General features: G+C 36.8%; 1 protein-coding gene across 1 annotated transcript in view; it reads right to left on the bottom strand.

Moving 5' to 3' along the window:
• LOC106877714 (dynein axonemal heavy chain 5) overlaps positions 1 to 18967 on the bottom strand; it is a 435668-nt gene that overhangs the window by 274285 nt on the left and 142416 nt on the right. Inside the window, exons 36-41 of the mRNA XM_089358248.1 lie at positions 16405 to 16533; positions 13048 to 13185; positions 11198 to 11422; positions 9882 to 10054; positions 7583 to 7761; positions 3546 to 3733 (exon numbers count right to left, since the gene is read on the bottom strand). Of these exons, the coding sequence (XP_089214374.1) occupies positions 3546 to 3733; positions 7583 to 7761; positions 9882 to 10054; positions 11198 to 11422; positions 13048 to 13185; positions 16405 to 16533 (1032 nt within the window). The remainder of the gene's footprint in view (positions 1 to 3545; positions 3734 to 7582; positions 7762 to 9881; positions 10055 to 11197; positions 11423 to 13047; positions 13186 to 16404; positions 16534 to 18967) is intronic.

Raw genomic sequence — 18967 nt, 5'->3', positions numbered from 1 at the left:
ATACATCCACATATATATATGTATATATAAAAATGAGAATGTGTGTGTGTCTGTCTGTCTGTCTGTCTGTGTGTGTGTGTGAATCCCTAAAACTCGAGAACTACACAACCAATTTCATTCAAATTTTACACATGCCTTACTTAGGGTTCCAGTTGTGTTTTAGTCAAAAAAAATTATTAACTTCTTGCAGAGTTCGAGCACACGGCAACATAATATCTCCTCCACTATTTAAGTATTACGTGTCAAAAGTGAAACAAAAACACTCATGTCAAATACTTTCACTTTAAAAATGAAACTATTCCACTAACTGAAACAATCACATTTCGATACTGTAGTGACAGATACTTTCACAGAGAGAGAAAGAGAGAGAGAGAGAGATGTATATGTATACATATACATGTATATGTACACCATTTCGATACTGTAATGACAAATACTTTCAGAGAGAGAGAGAGAGAGAAAGAGAGAGAGAGAGATGTATATGTATACATATAGATGTACACGTATATGTATATATATATAGATCTATACATACGTGTATATGTATACATATGTGTAGATGTATATATATATATAGATGTACATGTAATATGTACACATATATACATGCATACAGATATCTATACATATATACACCCATCACACACACATACACATGCACACAAACACACACATTAGTCATTTGTTTTCTTATCCAAAACTACATCAAAAGTACTGAATGGGTCTTTATGTAATTTGGAAATTATATTCTTTGCATAACGGCCATAACTCCCATGAAAATTCATATATTTTTGATGTTGATGAAATTTTAACCCGAACATAATAGATGAGCATTATTTAGAAAATGATGTCACACGTTATCGAGGCTACCATTCTTTCTGGATGTGCAAAAGGGGATGACGTCTTTATTCCAAGAATTCCTCTTACTCCATCAGGAGCAGACATTCCTTTTACATTCAGAAGACTACAATTCCCCCTTCGTGTGACTTTTGCCATGTCCATAAACAAATATCAGGGTCAAACACTGTCTGTAGCTTGTCTTCTCTTGGAAGAGCCCTGCTTCTCACATGGACAACTGTATGTTGGCTGCTCAAGAGTGGGCAGCAACAAAAAACTTATTTGTATATGCTCCACAAGGGAAAACAAGGAACATAGTTTACAATGAGGTGTTATAATCACAACAGCAAGAAAGTATGTACATGATCACCTTCTTTTACGAAACTTCATTGACTTTTATATATTTATATTGATATACATATATATACGTGTGTTTGGGTGCGTGTGTGTATATACATCTCTATATATAAAGATGATGCGTAGTCTAGACGGCGTTTTTAGATTTCATTATTCTCTTTAACCCGGGCAACGCCTGGTATTTCTGCTAGTATATTATAAAATTATATATATATATACATACACAAAAAAAAACAATACACATACAAAACACCATACACGCATACATGTACATATACATACACATATACACACACACATATACATACATACACACATATATGCATATATACATATATATATATATATATATACATATATACACACATACAAAACATCACACACACATATACACACATATGTACATATACATATACATACATATGTATACACATACACACACACATACATACATACATATATATACACATACATATATACACACAAACAAAACATTACACACACACACATATATATATACAAACATACATACATATATATACATATATATATATATATATATACATATATACATATAAGTATATATACACATATACATACATACACACATACATATACATACACATACCCATATACATATATACACACATACATACACATATATACCCACATTTTTCCACATATACCCATGCATATGTATATACACTTGCACATGTATATGAACGGATGTATGAATAAGTAAATAGAGCAATAGCAGAACTAAAAATACTAAAACCCAGATGGTAGTTAATGCTGACAGCTAGGACAGAAGTAAAGAAAATAGACAAACATAAAACAGACATTAGGTCTGGTGCTGATGGTAAACAAGTAGAACACTAGTAAATAAAATGAACAAGAGTAGTTAGTTAAGCAGAGTGGCTTGGCCAAATGTTCTGTGGTGTCATTAGCCAAAATACCAAATATGTTACTTAGATGAAAGGTGTGGGAGATGCACTGAAAGAGACATTCTACCTCATGGAGCTTATTTCTGATCAGACTGAGTAGGAAAGTGGGTTGAAAGCCCAAAGTTCTAGATGTTTTTGACACTATATATTTGAAAATAAACCTGAGGGCAGCTAGTAATTTGTCAGTTTGCAATCCTCAGCCTTAGATAAGCAGATTGAAGTGAACAAACCTTGAGAAATATGAAGTGTAAAATGTGAGCAGAAAGTGTTTACCATTGTGAGGAACAGACCAAATTCAGGATCCATATCCACAGTATCTCCATCAGTGAATATAACTGGGGTCTTTGTTCCTTTTTGCATGGTAGTATAATAGCAATCTGTTGGGCTTCCACTGATAGTACAGGTAGTTCAAACTTGGCAGGTTGCTGCTAGGGAAGGTAACAATGTAAATCACATCCTAAATTTGAGACTTGCCACCTCAAAGAAGGGATACCATTTAAGAATTTTGCTGTCCTTTAGCCAAACCTTGTTGGTTCTAGTTACAATGAGAAATTTGTAGTAGTGCCCAAACCCTTTTTGACAATATCATTGAGGGCAGCATGCTAAGGAGGTGAACAGAACTGAGACAGCAGTTGTAGACAGGTAAACAAAGTGAAGTTATCTATTCAGAAAATATAGGTAGATAGACACATGACAGATAATTAACTTAGACAAATAAGAAAATGTTTAGGTAGCAAGAGAATGATGTGTTGCAGGAAGATCTTAGGCTAGTAGGTAGGCAGGTATATAGCTTAGTCTTTATTACTTAGTTCCAAGTTAGTTCTGATCAAATGAAAGGTATTCCAACGATGACCATCCAGCCTTTTTTTTCCAGATATACTGTAGTAAGGATAAAATCATTTAATGTACTCATTGATGTCATCTGTTTCTTTTTTAACCCAATCATGCTGATTATCTGTTTAAACTGAGACTTAATTTATAAGGGTGTAAAACAAATACTTGATACAAATTGTGATTTGTGTATGATCTGTATCAAAGAATGAAACATGTTCTTAAAGCATATACAGTCTGTATCAAATGGATTTCAATAAAAGAATTTACAGTTGTTATTTAGGTCAAAATAATAGTATCTGTGAATTTTCAGGCAATTTCATTCACTAGAAAAAATTTTGGCATGAATGAGTTAAAATAAATTGCAATTCAAAGGGAAATCTTTAGCCATTTCTAGCAAACTGAGTATCCATGCAGACACTTTGTCACTGGTTTGTGATATACCAAGATAAATTTTTGAGGCAGATATAAGAATAATTATTAAATAAAGTAATTAAGTGAATTAGATAAGCAGATTGAAGTCAGCAAATCTTGAGAAGAAAACTAGAAAATGAAGTGTGAGCAGAAAGTGTTTACCATTGTGAGAAACAGACCAAATTCAGGATCCATATCCACAGTATCTCCATCAGTGAATATAAACTGGGGTTTTCGTTCCTTTTTGCATGTTAGTATAATAGCAATCTGCTGGGCTGCCACTGATAGTACAGGCAGTTCGATACGGTTGAATTCATCAAAACAACCCCAAGAACCTGATTGGGCCAAACCTGGAATAAAGAGAAAGAATATAGCAAAAAGCTTTATTTCTACAATCAATTTATACAATAGATCATATTTTGAATTATAACATTTTAATACAAAGAAACAGAAAGAAAAAAAGAAGGATAGAAAAGGAAAAGAAAAAAAGGGGGAAAAGTAGCAGAAGATAGAGGAGAGGGGGTGATGGGCCACATACACACTCTGGAACAAATGGTGAGCTCAGCTGCATCCCATGGTAATGATCATGACGGTGTTGCTTCAGAGAATGGCTAGCGGTACTCACTGCAGCAACCACTCTACCTCACAGGGCTTGTTTCCTCCTCTTCCTCCTCCTCCTCATCGTCATCGTTTAACGTCTGCCTTCCATGCTGGCATGGATTAGATGGTTTGACAGGGGCTGGCCAGGCAGGAGCCTGCACCAGACTTCGATGTCTGTTTTGGCAGGGTTTTTTATGGCTAGATGCCCCTCCTAACACCATCCAGCATTTCTCAGATGAAAATAAAATGGAATATGCAGTAGATGAAAGAGAGAGAGTAAGAACAGACATATGTAGACAGAAATGAATACTTAGCTGAAGCAATGCTTAGTTTCAGCTCATTAATTGTGCTACAGTTCACTTTAAATCTCTTTAAAATGAGAGCAGCTAACAGCATCCAAAACGTTTGCCAAAAATGAAGCTACATTCAAGCACCATTTGTGTCATAGATTCTTATAATTTAGTTTTAACATATTCAGTATCATGAGTTTTCTTTTATTTTTTATTTTTTTACTTGTAGCAATCATTTGATTGCGGCCATGCTGGGGCACTGCCTTGAAGAATTTTACTCAAATGAGTCAACCTCGCCAGGACTTATTATTTTTTTGTAAGGCCTGGTACTAATTCTATTGGTCTCTTTTGCTGAATTGCTATATTGCAGGGATGTAAACACACCAACACCTGATGTCAAGTGGTGGTAGGACACACACACACACACATACACACATAGTACAGGCATGGCTGTGTGGTAAGAAGCTTGCTTCCCAACCACATGGTTCTGGATTCAGTCTCACTGCATGACACCTTGGGCAAGTGTCTTCTGCTATAGCATCAGGCTGACCAAATGACCAAAGCCTTGTGAGTGGATCTGGAAGAGGGAAACTCATCATGTGTATGTATATGTATGTGTGTGTGTGTATGTGTGTGTGCATGCGCGTGTGTGTGTGTGTGTGTGTGCATGCATGCATACGTGTGTGTGTGTATTTATGTGTGTGTTTTTGTGTCTGTGTTTGTCCTCCCACCATCACATGACAATCAATGTTGGAGTGTTTATGTCCCTGTAACTTAGCGGATCAGTAAGAGTGACCAATAGAATAAATGCTAGGCTTACAAAAAATAAGTCCTGGGGTCCATTTATTTGACTAAAACCCTTTAAAGAGGGGGTTCCAGCATGGCTACAGTCAAATGGTTGAAATGTGTAAAAGAATATATATAAATACAATGGGCTTCTTTCAGTTTCCGTCAACCAAATCTACTCACAAGGCTTTGGTCAGCTCGAGGCTATAATAGAAGGCACTTGCCTAAAGTGCCACACAGGACTGAACATGGAACCATGTGGTTGGAAAGCAAACTTCTTACCATGTAGCTATACCTGCACCTATGAGCTTTATAAATCCAATTATAAATACTTTTGCAATGAAGAAACTGCGTGTTTCTAATAGAATTTTTGGTGTTCTCTGCATTGACTGTGACTAAACAATTGTTTTTCATTCCGATGATATCTCTGTATAATTAACCTTAGTAGTTTAGGTTTTGATACATATTTTTATGCCGGCTTTCAATTCATTTAAGCTCATTTAGAAATTAATCTACATGTGGAACCGCTATTATACGTTGCAAGCAGCTGTGGGTTGCAGACAATAGAAGAGTTAATTAACTGCTAACATCGTTTCTAATTGGAAGAGATATGTGTCCAACCCATGCCAGCATGGAACATGGACGTTAAGTGATGATGATGATGATGATGATGACGACGATGAAGATGATGATGACAATGACAACAACGAGGATGATACGACAGTGATGATGGCAACAATGACGATGACTATGACATTGATTACAATGATGATGATGACTGCAAGATAACGATGACAACAATGATGATGATGATTATGATGACGACAATGATGATGATTATGATGACGACAATGATGCCAAAAACGATGACGATGATGACAACAATGACGACAGTGACAATGATGATGATGATGAGGGTGTTGATATGCAGGAACTAGTCCTATGTAGGTGAGAGCATAGCCGTGTGGTTAAGAAGTTCATTTTACAACCACATGATTCCAGGTTCGATCTCACCATGCAATAACTTGGTCAAGTGTTTTCTACTGCAGTATTGGGTTGGCCAATGTCTTGTGAGTGGTATTTAGTTGGCAGGAACTAAATACAAATGTAAACATGCAGGTACATACATAAAACAGACTCACATACAGACAGACAGATGGATGGATGGATAGAAAAATAGATATAGATATGAATATTGACAAATAGATAGATAGATTGACAGATAGATTATATTGGCAGATGGATTAGATAGACATACGTACATACATACACACACACACCTACATACAGACAGACAGATAGGCAAGTAGACAGACAGACAGCCAAGTGCTTAAAGTAAATTACATCCCTCATACACCACAAACATCACATGCTCATAGCATCACAATCTTCTATCTTGTATACAACAACTGTTACCTTTTATATTCTGTCTTCTCAGTTCATTTGTAGTCTATTGTTTATACACACTGACATTATACACACCCAGTGAAGTATTCTCACTTCATTCTTTTCTAATCTCATATCCTTTGTATTGTTAGTCCATGTCTTCCTACCTGTAGCGTTGCATTTTGCACCCCAGCAACATACATCCTTCACTCAGAGAGAAGCCATTTGTTGCCAACCAAGATAAAAGATATCTAAATTTCTTCCAAGCTATTCTTACCCTGACTACTTCGCTTTTAGAGTACCCAACCCTCTGCTAATTAAATCGCTTAGGTAAAAGGATCTGTCAACTATTTTGAGAGAATCTATATCCATGGTGTTCTTAATGTTTATTGCCCTTCTGCGCCTCATGTATACAAAATCTCCCTTTTCTGTGATTCCTCTACACCTCTTGTGCATCTATTGTTTACATTGGATACACTGTATGAAGTTTTCAGACAGTCCTTTTTTTTTGCATACAAGCATGGCTTTCTCCGTGATGGTATCAGAGTCCAGTTTCTTTCATACTTACTTTGGTATTTGTTAAGAAAAAAAGCACTGGTATTGGTGCCATATAGAAAGCACCCAGTACATTCTGTAAAGTAGTTGGTATTAGGAAGGGCATCCAGTTGAAAAAACCAAGCCAAACCAGATAATGGAACCTGGTGCGGCTCCTGACCGTACCAGTTCCTGTCAAGCCATTCAATTCATGCCAGCATGGTAAATGGATGTAAAATATTGATGACGACGAAGAGGATGACAATGATGATGATGATGATGATGATTATTCAGAGACATCTGATGAGGTGGGCTTGTATTGTGATTACAAAACTTTGAAGTAATATGGAGCTAAGGAAAACTGTTATTAAATGAAAGAAACTTCTATCAAATGAAGAATGCCCCAACCAATTATTTAATCCCTACATTCATTACAAACAAGTATTGCTACCAAAGCTTGTGGACACGAAAGGGTATGACCATTGATCTCAGAATTTGATGAAATAATTCTGATTTATCTTATTATTTAAATTTAACAACTTGTTCATTACTTCACTAAAACACATGAATGACTTCTGTTTCCTAAAATAGAATCAAAGTTACCTTTGTAGATTCTACCAAGTCCTCGGTAATCCATTTGATCTGAGCAGTTGAAGACAACAACATATTTGCCAAGGCAACGGCCCATATCTTTTGTTGTTTCTGTCTTGCCTGTTCCTGCTGGGCCTGCTGGAGCACCTCCAAGTGCCATACCCAATGCCTGTGATAAAGTTATATAACATCTGCAAAAGTGCAAGGAAGAAAAATTACTGAAATTTCATGCTTAAACTAACACATTTTAAATAAGAGTATAAAGTTAAAGTTTATTCAGTTATTCTTGAAATAGAGATATTGTAGTCAGCATTAAAAACACTAAAGAATTCACACATTTCCTGTTAATATTGGCTTCAAATTTTGACACAAGGTTAGCAGTTTCCAAGGTGGTGGTATAAGTTAATTATATCAACCTAAGTGGAGGCGCAACGGCCCAGTGGTTAAGGCAGTGGACTCGCGGTTCTTAGGATCGCAGTTTCGATTCCCAGACCGGGCGTTGTGAGTGTTTATTGAGCGAAAACACCTAAAGCTCCACGAGGCTCTGGCAGGGGATGGTGGCGAACCCTGCTGTACTCTTTCACCACAACTTTCTCTCACTCTTTCTTCCTATTTCTATTGTACCTGTATTTCAAAGGGCCAGCCTTGTCACACTGTGTCACGCTGATTATCCCCGAGAACTACATTAAGAGTACAGTGTGTCTGTGGAGTGCTCAGCCACTTGCACGTTAATTTCACGAGCAGGCTATTCCATTGATCAGATCAACTGGAACCCTCGCACCCAACTGGTATTTATTTCATCGACCCCAAAAAGATAAAAGGCAAAGTGAACCTCAGTAGAATTTAAACTCAGAATGTAAAGATGGACAGAATGCCACAAAATATTTTGCCCAGTGTGTTAACAATTCTGCCAGCTCACCACCTTACATTTCCTGTTAATATTGACAATTTGAGCTAGAACTTAGTAAAGAATATACTTGTACACATATTCTAAAAATGAGATGTGGTCACAAATACAGAAGAAATGTAAAGGAGGATAAAATGTGAGTGACATACCATAAGTTTCCTCTCACTGATTAAAGCGAGTGGATTAAGGTCCTATATTTTAAATGAAGTATAACAGCTCCAGTTTGAAGAATACAAAAGCTTAATACCTTTATCCGATGATGATAGCAAACTCTTTTCTAAATAAGTCACAGGTTGAGTTGGCAACTAGTTAAATATCCAAAAATCCTTTTATAACATTTTTTTATTCTTGTTTCAATCACTTACTAAAATACTTAACATCCAAACAATATGGTTCTGGGTTCAGTCACACTGCATGGCACAGTGGGCAAGTGTCTTCTACTATAGCTTTGAGCTGACCAAAGCCTTGTGAGCGGATATAGTAGACGGAAACTGTAAGAAACACATTGTATATCTGTGCGTGTGTCTTTGTGCCTCTGTTTGTCCCCCACCACTGCTTGGTGTGTTCATATCCCTGTAACTGAGTAGATCAGCAAAAGAGACCAATAGAATAAGTACCCAGCTTAAAAAAAAAGTTAGTACTGGGGTTGATTCAATTGGCTAAATTTCTTCAGGGTGGGGCCCCAGCATGGCCACATTCTAATGATTGAAACAAGTAAAAGGTAAAAGAAAAAGGATAGTGTTTCATAGTAAAATCTTGCTGAAGTAATCAACAAAAATACCAATAATATACAAGGTTTGTATCAATTAATCATAATCTTAACCTTTTTATGAAGCAGCTCATTTTCTATCCAAAACAGAGCTTTTCCCACTGTTCCTATAATGTTATTACACATACTATGATATGTGTTTTGAACTTATTGAAGTTCCTGTGAATATTTCCTGTTTTTAAATATATCTACAGTAGAAGTGGCTGTGTGGTAAGAAACTAGCTTCCAAACCACATGGTTCCAGGCTCAGTCATACTGCATGGCACCTTGGGCAAGTGTCTTCTACTATAGCTTCAGGTTGATCAGAGCTTTGTGAATGGATTTGGTAGATTAAAACTGAAAGAAGCCCATTGTATGTGTGTGTGTGTTTGTGTATGTGCGTGCATGCATGTTTATGTAAGTGTGCCTTTGTATCTGTGTTTGTCCCCACTACCATCACTTGACAACTGGTGTTGGTGTGTGTATGTCCCCTTAACTTAATGGGTTAGCAAAAGAGACTGATAGAATAAGTACTAGACTTACAAAGAACAAGTCCTGGGGTCAATTTCTTTGCCTAAAATACCCTTTCAGATTGTGCTCCAGCATGGCTGCAGTCAACTGACTGAAACAAGTAGAAGAATAAAGTCCTTCCTTACCTGTCTGTCAGTGGAGTAATGACCAGACGGTCTGTGCAACCAAGAAACTCATTCATGTATTTAAAGTTCACATCAGTGATTGAGATCAAGCACTGGTCAGTGTCTTCTTTGAAGTAAAATCGAGACTGCTTTAACCATTCAAAATCATTAACTGACCGGATATGCATTCGAACCTAAGATTTGAAATAAATAACATGTATATACTTACATTTATAAACATATGCAAACACACATCTACATGTAAAAATACACACATCTATAAACCATAAAATGTCAAGAGGTATGAGAGGGGAAAATGTTTATTTAACCACTTGTCATCATTAAGAGTACAGCCAATTCGCAGCCTTCATCACATAATAATAATTTCAGCTTGGAATAAATTATTATTATTTTACATATCTGAACTAATAAGCATGCTATGCAATGTACATTGTACATTTACAAATCAATCCAGATAAAGAAGGCTAGCTCATCAGATCACCAGAGCATTATGGTTACACTAAGTAGACAAACAAAATTTACTCTTTGTATATACAATGTACAGAAGACCAATACTAGATAAAATTAGCTTGGCATGATCATTAAAAAATAAATATGAATAATATATTTTGTTTCATATCAATTTAGATGTTGTATCTAATTTCAGGGAATTGACAAACCTTAATGTTAACAAAAAAACAGGAAGGAATAGGAGAAGAAGCATGTAGTCTGCTAGCCAGGTCCACTAGAGGAGTTTTCTATGATAGCCACATGATTCCATAAATCCATATATTACTCATTTATATGTATTTATGTATATGTGGAATTAGACATCGCAAACACTGATGTGAAACAGAAAATTGGGGCTTCTAATAACATTTATCATGTGTACTCTAGTTTTTAGAATAAGTACACCATATTCCTGTTCATAATTTTAGGTATTTAGAAGGAACAGCATCAAGAATGAACGACATCTGTAATAGATTGCCTTGAATAATTTATCCAACCCATACCAGCAAGGTGGGGTATTTGTGAAAACCATGATAATTAAATCTTAGCAATTAATATACAATTAGTGAAACTGTTCTTATTTAATGTATGTTTCAAATTGTAAAGTTTATTAATCCAAGATCACTAACAAGAAGGGCACATTGAATAATGTTGTCCAAGTTTCAGATGTTTAAGAAAAGAAATGAGGTAATCATATCTAAAAACGTCATTTGCTCAAAAGCCTAAAGACATTCGAGCTGATTTGGGAACAATAAACATCACACTTCACATTTTTGATCATATGCCATTCTCTTTCCAACTTCCCCAAACATAATTTGGCAACATACCAAATCTTCAAAGATATCTTTCTGGTGCACATGAATGGTGATAAGGGTTTCAAACTTGGTCCTTTCAATTTTAGTCAGGTCTTTTGTTGTGATATCAATCAGTTCGTTGAGAATTTCGGTAAACTTCACGTTTGTGTTGGCCATGATCTTCTTATCAGAACGTGCTTTAGTCAGGGCCAATTCAGAGTTTTGTGTCCAGATCATCTGCAGACCAAGAAGACCAACCTAAAAAAAAAAAAAATGCATATTCATGTGTGAGTGTGTACATATGTACACACACACACACACATGCACACACACACACACACACACACACACACGTATTTGTGTATGTTGTCTGTAAACAAAGTCTGTTTTTGTGCTTTATGTTCCCGTTCCTTTTTCTGACATCCTGTACCCAGATATGCATCTATATATACATGTAGATGTAGGTATGTACATATATATATGCATATGCTCATATATCATTTATATTTTATATACATATATATAGCAATTAGAAAATGGAGGAGAATATGTGGTACCCATCGACTTGCAGACAGTGTATTCCATTGAGTTAATTAACTTATTTTGTAACTAAAATGACAAAAACGACAACATACAAATGCTTATGACATACCATGTTATATTAACAATGGAGGTTACAAATAAACAGTACATTAGGAATTTAGGAATAAACAGAAACTTACAGCTGTTTCGGCCTAGCGTTGGCATGCCCCATTCTATCCGAATAGCTCCTGCCGGAGTAATTAGCAGATGAAAGGCTCGGAACGTAAAAGACTTTTTCACTTCCCGAGTGTTAAACTAACACACCTGTTTGTTGTTTACACACCCATCTTTGTCTTTTGTTTTTTTGTAAATTCTCCTTCTCTCTATATATGTATATATATAGAGAGAGAGCGAGAGAGAAAAAAAATATATACATATATAAATATATACACACACACGCAACTGTGTGGTAAGTAGCTTGCTTCTGAACATGGTTCCAGATTCAGTTCCACAGCATGGCACCTTGGACAAGTGACTTATTCTATAGCCTCGGGCCAACGAAAGCCTTGTGAGTAAATTTGATTGAAAGAAGTTCATTATATATATTCTTTTATTCTTTTATTAGTTTCAGTCATTTGACTGCAACCATGCTGGAGCACCACCTTTAGTCAAACAAATCGACACTGGGACTTATTCTTTGTAAGCCTAGTGCTTACTCTATCAGTCTCTTTTGCCAAACTGCTGAGTTACGGGGACCTAAACACACCAAGGTCGGTTGTCAAGTGGTGGTGGCGGTGGGAACAAACACAGACGCACAAACATATATACATATATATATATATATGTGATGGACTTCTTTCAGTTTCTGTCTACCAAATCTACTCACCAGGCTTTGGTTGGCCTGAGGCTACAGTAAAAGACACTTGCCCAAGGTGCCACTGAACCCGGAACCATGTGGTTGGGAAGCAAGCTTCTTACCACACAGCCATGCATATATATATATTTGAAATCAACTCCTATCCAAACAATGCAGGCATGGAAAATGAATAAATAATGTGCATGTGGATGTGCATGTGTGTGTGTGGTGAACATTCACATTTATGCGATGCATGTTAGTACATAAACATGAAAGCAGCCAGGTAGGCAGGTAAAAATAAGTTATATATAAAAATAGGAGGCAAATAAAAAACAACAAAAACCAAATAAGTGCATAAAAAATACAATTCTTTAAGTAAAATGTAACAACTTAATCAGTTCCATTTCCATAAGTGTTTAAATTCCTATTAAAACTTATTTCAAACCCCTTTCATTCTCTAACTTCAATGAATCAAGGATAAAGAAATATTAAAGAAATTTCTTACCTGAGCTGGGAACATATTTTCAAATTCAAGGAGCTTAAATGTTGGGTCAGTAATTGCCATAGCAGCTGTTCTGATGACTCCATGTAGTGACCTTCGAGATATTCTTAGTAGGTCACCCAACCAAACCTCAACATTGCCCTGCAATAAAATGGGAAACCCAAATTCTTAAAGAAATATCAGCAAAAAGTATGAAGTCTGAGATTTTATAAAACCTAGCTAGCAGCTATATTGCAGAAGAGTCATTTTAGCTATTTAATATTGGTTTAAAACAAAGGTGGCAGAATGTTAGCATGCTGAGCAAAATACTTAGCAGCATTTCATCTGTCTTTATGTTCCGGGTTCAAATTCCTCAGAGGTCACCTTTGCCTTTCATCCTTTTGGGGATGATGTGCCAAAATTTGAAACCAGTATTACAAAGCTTCTAAATCTAAAATTTATTAACATATTTTTACAGGAAGAAAAGAAAGACGAAAACATTTAAAAGTATAAAAGAACAAATTACTGAGAAAAAATTTTCAGAACTACCTCACCAAGGAAACAAAGTAAAAGAAAGAAAAACAAGGTGAATTAACCCTTTAGCATTCAGATTACTCTATTAAATACAATGCTTATTATTTATTCACATTGCTTTGAACTTACCATGCATTATCCCAGAGCTATATGATGTTGATGATGTAATTGTTTATTTTTAGAATGACTGTATAGGGTTGGTGTGAAAGGCCAGATCTGGCCAATTTGAACACAAAACAGGCTAAATACGGCCAGTTTAAATGCTAAAGGGTTAAGCAGCAAAAGATGGAAAGTGGGAGTAACAAGCTGTACACCCCAGACTAAATGGCATGTTTAGCTGTGCCTCATGAACACAATTGCAAAGGCACTGCTGCATAGTCGTCATTGAGACCTCAGGAGTTCTCTGACCCCACATTACTGATTTCCTCTGCAAAATTGGGATAACCACAGCCAGTCTGAGAAATGAGCCCCACCAGGTTGCAGCAAGTGACACAAGCTGTTCATGAGGTAGGGAGAGAGCTGTTTTTGTGAGTGTTGCAAGCTGTTACACTTTCAATTTTAAATTTATTTCCTAATATGTCAAAATTTCTGCCACACAACTACAACCTGGTCCAATGTCACAAACTAACTGATGTTTTTTCTGGTCACAGTACTTTACAAAATATGCTTTTTCTATGCTAGCGACAATAAAATGGGATTGTGTGTTGTATATTATTCCCTTTTCCCTTCCTTTATATTTTTTCACTAATAGTCATTTGTGTAGGGACCCCTTTAAAGGGCTTATTTTCATTCCTAATATACAAAATGTTTTCCAGAAAACTGACTAAAAATTACAACAGTATGTTGTGATTTTTCATCAAAATATTTTAATCCCCAAAACTGAAAACCATAATGGAATATTTCAAATGCCTTCTCATGATATGAGTGAAACAGCATCGTAATATCTTCTCTCTATTTAAGGCAGCAAGCTGGCAGAATCATGACTGTACCAGAGAACATGCTTAACCACATTTCATCTGTCTTTACGTTCTGAGTTCAAAATGCCACCAGGGTCAACTTTGCCTTTCATCTTTTGGGGTCAATAAAATAGTACCGCTTAAACAATAGGTTCGATGTAACCAACTTACCCCCTCCTTCAAAGTGGCTGGTCATGTGCCAAAATTTGAAACCAACATCTCCCAGTTAGAGAATAACTTTAGTTAGATTTCATATCCCACCAATGACTACTCAGATACTGGGATACGTCCTGTTACTTGTATGACACAGGAGTATCAGCTCAGACTGTCTGGACATATTGCTTGATTTTCTGAATTAGACCTTGCATGCCATATTCTATTCACTGAGGATCCAGCAATGTTAACACCTCGTGTTGGTCAACCACATGCCACAAGATCACAGTAGATGAGGGGATATCTTGCTGAGAAGGGGACTGACTTGGATTCTGCTAGATGGGTCACCAAGGAGGACCCAAGAATATACCAACAAATAGTGAGTGCAGCCATACACTGCTACAGCACATGCCCCCCACATTTGTCTTGACCTATGACTTGATGCTTCTCTCTTAATACCAACCATTCAATTATAAAAGGAGAAATGTTAATTGTTCTCCATCTTAGAAGATTGAGAATAAGATAACAAAACTGGCTTTTTGGGTTGACGTAATAGCTTTAGTTAAATTTGAAGAGCTGACATTTGGATGGATAATCCAGTGTTTGATTATCTTTGTACTACATGATATATTTACTCTTGCAAGTCAATAATGGAGCCTCATCATGATTGTTTGACTTACTAGAAAGCTAATTTTATTTAAGTTAGTGTTAATTTAGTTAATACAGAGAACTTCAGAAAAAAAGAAAAAAAACTAACCAGAAATAACTCTGTAATAAGGAAGAAGAGAGAATTACTGAATGATCAATATAATTCGAATTATTTTAGTAGGCCTGGATGTGTGGTTAAGAAGCTTGCATTGCAATTATGGGATTTTGGTTTCAGTATCACTGGACAGCACTTTAGGCAAGTGTCTTCTAATATGGCTTCAAACTGACCAATGCCTTGTGGATGCAGTTGATAAAATGAAACTGTGTAGAAGACCATCATATCAAGATGCATATGTGTGTGCACGTGTGTGTGTGCACGTGTGTGTGTGCACGTGTGTGTGTGTGTGCGTGCATGCATGTGCATGTGTGTGTGATGCTCTTGGAAAGTGTAGAGTAACTGGCTTTAATGCATACACCTTTTTACCATCTCACTCTGATGGTAACAAACTAAGCCATAGAATTTCAACATTTGTGCACACATGTAAACATATTTGATGGGCTTCCATCAACCAATTCCTCTTACAAGCCATTGATTGGCTCAGGGTTATAATACAAAAACCAGAACAATACCACCATAGTCACCTCTATGCTAATCACTGTGAACATACAAAAACAGGCTGGTCAACAAACATAATGTAGCAATCCCAAATAACCAGCTTACACTGTATGCTTTCAAATACTTCCTGAAATAATAATTTGATCCCAAGCCAGAATGAAGAATTGTATATAATCAGTGTGAGATCCACGCAAGTGTTTTAACTCAACTGTCTCTATGTTGTTTGTTTGGCTTAGCTATTAAGAAATAACAAATGAGACAATTTAATCTGATTATCTTCCTAAGCACATAACTTGTATTGACAGTGATATAGAAATTTATGAGTCATCAATTGGAATGTGAGGAATTGTGCTTGATATTTATTGATATATCTGTTTTGTCTCCAAGGATAAGAAGAGAATGTAGGCAGTAATAGTATTGGTTAAATATTTTACAGACAGACAGACAAACCAAACTTCAGATAAATTTCTTTACCTGAGCTTGGACGGTTTCCTCAAGAGCAATGCACTCTCCTTCTTGTGAATGAATAGACAGGATCCTATCATAGTACTTCTCATCAAATTGTACAGATTTGGTGTTATCAAAGACACTCAAGAGGTGAGCCTGGAATGAAGAAATCAGTGTATGTAGAAGTAACAGACAAATGTTTACTGATCTATTTTTACTGATATGTTACAAATTACAAAAGAAAAGGATATAGGAAAAAAATGAAATTATAGTGTATGATACGTGAAACACAAGAATCATCATCACCATCATTATCGTAATCATCATCGTCATCGTCATCATCATTGTCGTCGTTGTCGTCATCATCAATGTCATCGTCGTCATCATTGTCATCATCACCACCATCATCATCATCATCATCATCATCCTTTGACAGTTTGACCAGAGCTGGCAAGCTGGGAAGCTACACCAAGATCCACTCTGGTTTGGCTTGGTTTCTGTGGCTTGATGCCCTTCCTAATGTCAACCGCTTTACAGTGCACGTTGGGTGCTTTTAATGTGGCACTGACATGAGCACTTTTACATGGTGTTGGCATAAGTGCTATCACACAGACTGTGTCAAATATATTATTTTAAATAAAGTAGACTAAGTTAAATGACTTTGGACTTGGTGAGACCAAAGGAATAAAATTTGAAGCAACCTTTAACGTAACCAGAACACTATTTTGAAAATAGCTAAAAAATTGCTATAAAAATTGGTTTCAGCAAGTGTCAATAACATTACATTATAGAATTATCTAATGTTAGTTTCCATGCCATTATTCTCAACCATGTAAATGGCAGTGAGCTGGTAGAATCATTAGTACACTGGCCAAAATGCTTAACAGCATTTCATCTGTCTTTATATTCGTAGTTTAAATTCTTCTGAGGTCAACTTTACCTTTCGTCCTTTCAGGGTTGCTATAATAAGGACTAGTTGATCATCGAGGCCGATGTAATTGACTCACCTCCCTTCCCTGAAACTATTGGCCTTGTGCCAAAATGTGAAACCAATATTCTCAACCACATCAAGTATTTTTTGCTTAATAAATCCAAAATGTTATCATCAACAAAACTCTAGAAAATATCAAATGTACAAATAGAAACTAAAAGAAGCTTGTCATACATATGTATCTGTGTCTGTGTGTAAGTAGACGTGTCATCATCATCATCATCATCATCGTTTAACATCCGCTTTCCATGCTAGCATGGGTTGGACGATTTGACTGAGGACTGGTGGACCAGGAGGCGACACCAGGCTCCAATCTGATTTGGCAGAGTTTCTGCAGCTGGATGCTCTTCCTAATGCCAACCACTCCGACAGTGTAGTGTGTGTTTTACGTGTCACCGGCACGAGGGCCAGTCAGGGGGAACTGGCGATGGCCACGCTTGAAATGGTGTGTTTTATGTGCCACCTGCACAGGAGCCAGTCCATCGGCACTGGCAACGATCTTGCTCAAATGTCTTTTCACATGCCAGGGAGGCGGCTTTGGTAATGATCAATGCCCATGCTCGAAATAGTGTATTTTACGTGTCATCTGCATAGGAACCAGCCCCTCAGCTCTGGCAACGATCTTGCTCGAATGTGTATGTGTGGAATTTTAGATGAGGGCATTGGCTAGTTGATGCCCTCAGCTAAAACATTTCCAACTACAAACTTGGAATTCCCCATTTGTTGAATAAGCCTGCTGTAACTCCTTTTTGAATATCACCACAGCTGGAGATGATGTAAGGGGGATGACCTTGTCCAGCCTGCAACATGGACAAATAGAAGTGTTGGTGAGTGGAGATTGCAAGAGTGTGTGGTGGAAATGAGAGATAGGGAGTGGATGAGGGGAAGAGAGGTGGGTGACAACTGTAAAGATCAGGTAGGGTTGATGGGCGAATAGGGTAAGGAGTAGGGAATGACTAATGATGTGAGAGTTAGGGGAGATAGGGAGTGTAGGAGATGACTGACAGGGCTGAAAAACAGGGGAGAGCAGCAGAACAGTTGTGACAATACAGTAAACAGAAGGATGAGAGATGACACATGTGGTTAGGTACGTTGTAGGAGTGTAAGTACAGGGGGAAAGAGGTAGGTATAGTGCAATAAGGGAGTGAGAAATGTTTGGTGGTAGATGAGGAGAGCTAATTTGGAAACTCAGTGGGGGTGAAATCAATGTAAAGTGTGGGTGGAGAGAGCAGTATTAGTGGATCAAGGATGGAAAAGAAATGAAATAGTTCTGGGTCAGAAGAAAAAATAAGTGAAATCAAGGAAGAATTGTAGTTAGAAAGATGATAGGTAGTGGGGTGCCTTGAGGAGGAAATTAGGAGAGGGGTCCAGTTGTGCATATACATGTTCAGAATTCAGTTTCACTGAGGTGGGTAGGTCTTCTTCTAAAAGGCAATCAGCAGTCATCTCCTCTGTGGGAATCTCAGAACCTTAAGTTCTGAGGTCAGTCTTTGCCATTTCATTTCAATTCTTCCATCAGTCTCCCTCTTCCACAAACTCTACCCACATTAAGCAAACTGACACTTCTTTGTATTGCTGTCCTCATCTATATGCATCACA

This window comes from Octopus bimaculoides, chromosome 10 (assembly GCF_046866305.1).
Source record: "Octopus bimaculoides isolate indiv1 chromosome 10, ASM4686630v1, whole genome shotgun sequence".
NCBI lineage: Eukaryota > Metazoa > Mollusca > Cephalopoda > Octopoda > Octopodidae > Octopus > Octopus bimaculoides.
The sequence above is the reverse complement of the archived record's forward strand: the minus strand, read 5'-3'. Positions and strand labels throughout refer to the sequence as shown.